The following is a 1,862-nucleotide window of genomic DNA, read 5'->3' on the forward strand; positions in this document are numbered from 1 at the left end:
TGNNTCTCTCCCCACAGCTACGTTTTTGAACCAGAATAATACTTTTATTGTTATCCTATAAAGGATAAGTCTAGATAGAAAAATTATCTGAAATTCTCTCTCCTCAAATCATTAGTTCTTCCCGATGAATCTCAACCTACAATTTCTGGAATTAATGTGCTCATCTGACGTCGTCGGCGACTCATCCGAGTCGTAATCATATGCTTGCATCATCTCTGAAACAATTAAATTGATTTTCAGAAAAAAGTACAGGTTTTGATCTGCTACCAATCGTGCGGAAACGATGACAAAGTGGTGGAAAAAAAGAGGTAAAAAGGAATAAAAATGAAGGAGAGATGGGGAAGAGAGAGAGAGAGAGATCACTTACATAAATCATCATAAAGAGAGATTGAGAGAATCAGAGAAGATCCCAATCGGCAAAAAATATTGGAAAAAATAAAGTGGTGGGAGCGAGAGTGATCCAACTAGTTTCCAATCCAAATTATGTGTTCTTTCACTAGGTAAATCTCACAGAACAACATTGAACATGAACAAATAACGTAAAACCTGTAATAGAAAGGCCCCAAACGCTGCCAATTTAGAGCTCAATTATCGTTTCTATGCAAGTTAACAAGAATATGTCAACTGACAAAACACTTCTGATGCTATGATAAACCGGGAACTAAGAAAAATTGGCTCACATGGAATGACTCTCAAGTGTTGCCCTCGAAAAAAATCGAGACGTATATGGTTAAAAAGAGCGTAAAAAGTTATCCAAGAATCTTAAGAGGAATAGTTGATAAAAATTTTTTGGGGAGTTATGGTCCAAAAAGTACCAAAAAATGGCTATATTATCAAAAAATCATAACTTTGTCAGTTTATGTTCGTTTGTTGAACTTTAAAAAACAGTAGATAGACAATCAATTGAACTTCTGGAAAATTTTTTTTTGATTTTTTTCCCATTGATTGGATTATTGATTTTTTGAAAAAACCGAAAAAATGTTCAATATCTCAAAAATCCCAAGTTATACGTCTCGATTTTTTTCGAGGGCAACACTTGGGAGTGATTCCATGTCAAAGTTAAAAGATAGGGAGATTTTTTTATACAGGTTTTACTGTAGTTAATCAGAACAGTGCTAGTTTCGTTCCGTTTCCAAGATTCTCATCGTAAAAATCAACTCAACGATTGGAATGTTTGCCATTGGACAAAACAAGAAATCACTAGGAATACATGATTTGTTGTTTGAGTAAACCTCAAAGAGAAGAACAGAAAGGAGAGAGAGAGAGAGAGAGAGAGAGAGAGAGAGAGAGAGAGAGAGAGAGAGAGAGAGAGAGAGAGAGAGAGAGAGAGCAAAAAAGAGAACTAATCACACAAAAAGGCTTTCGAAAACGGCGCCGCAATGCCTTGATTTGCATAAGGAATGGACGACAAAAAGAAGATGTCAATTCAATCTTGTTTAAGAGCTCTGTGAGTAGTGGATAGAAAGCAATAAGGGGTTCTCTGCTCAACCGGAAAATCGGTTACTTGATTTTTTGTGCTGAGAATACTGAGGTTTCTGAACCTGGAGAAACGTATGAGAGCAGATGATAGTAGGTACAAAGAAGAAAAAACAGGTGAATTGGTCCGTGGAGCAATGGAAGGCATTGAGTACATCAATTTTCAACTTCTTCGGAATGGAGTTCCTAGATTAAAACCTTCGACGTTATAGACTCAAACGTTTTTCTGTTCGAAAGATTCGGGCAAGCTGTTTCAGGAATCGGGACGCTGTGAGTGGCCTGAAATTCATTTGGGCCGCGATCTCTTACCAAGCCTTTTGGAAGTCTGTGCGGATTCTGGTCGAATTCTATTCTCAATTAACTTCTCTCTCTCTCTCTCTCTCTCT

At 37.2% G+C, this 1,862-nt stretch overlaps 1 protein-coding gene across 1 annotated transcript in view; it reads right to left on the reverse strand.

Annotated features, from left to right (window-relative positions):
* CBG02242 overlaps window positions 1–213 on the reverse strand; it is a gene marked incomplete at both ends in the record, with an annotated part of 3,412 nt that extends 3,199 nt beyond the window's left edge. Inside the window, one exon of the mRNA XM_002639746.1 lies at window positions 141–213. Coding sequence (XP_002639792.1) covers window positions 141–213 — 73 coding nt within the window. The remainder of the gene's footprint in view (window positions 1–140) is intronic.
* Window positions 214–1,862: the final 1,649 nt, after the last annotated feature.

Source organism: Caenorhabditis briggsae (genome assembly GCF_000004555.2).
Source record: "Caenorhabditis briggsae complete genome, chrI, whole genome shotgun sequence".
Lineage (NCBI taxonomy): Eukaryota > Metazoa > Nematoda > Chromadorea > Rhabditida > Rhabditidae > Caenorhabditis > Caenorhabditis briggsae.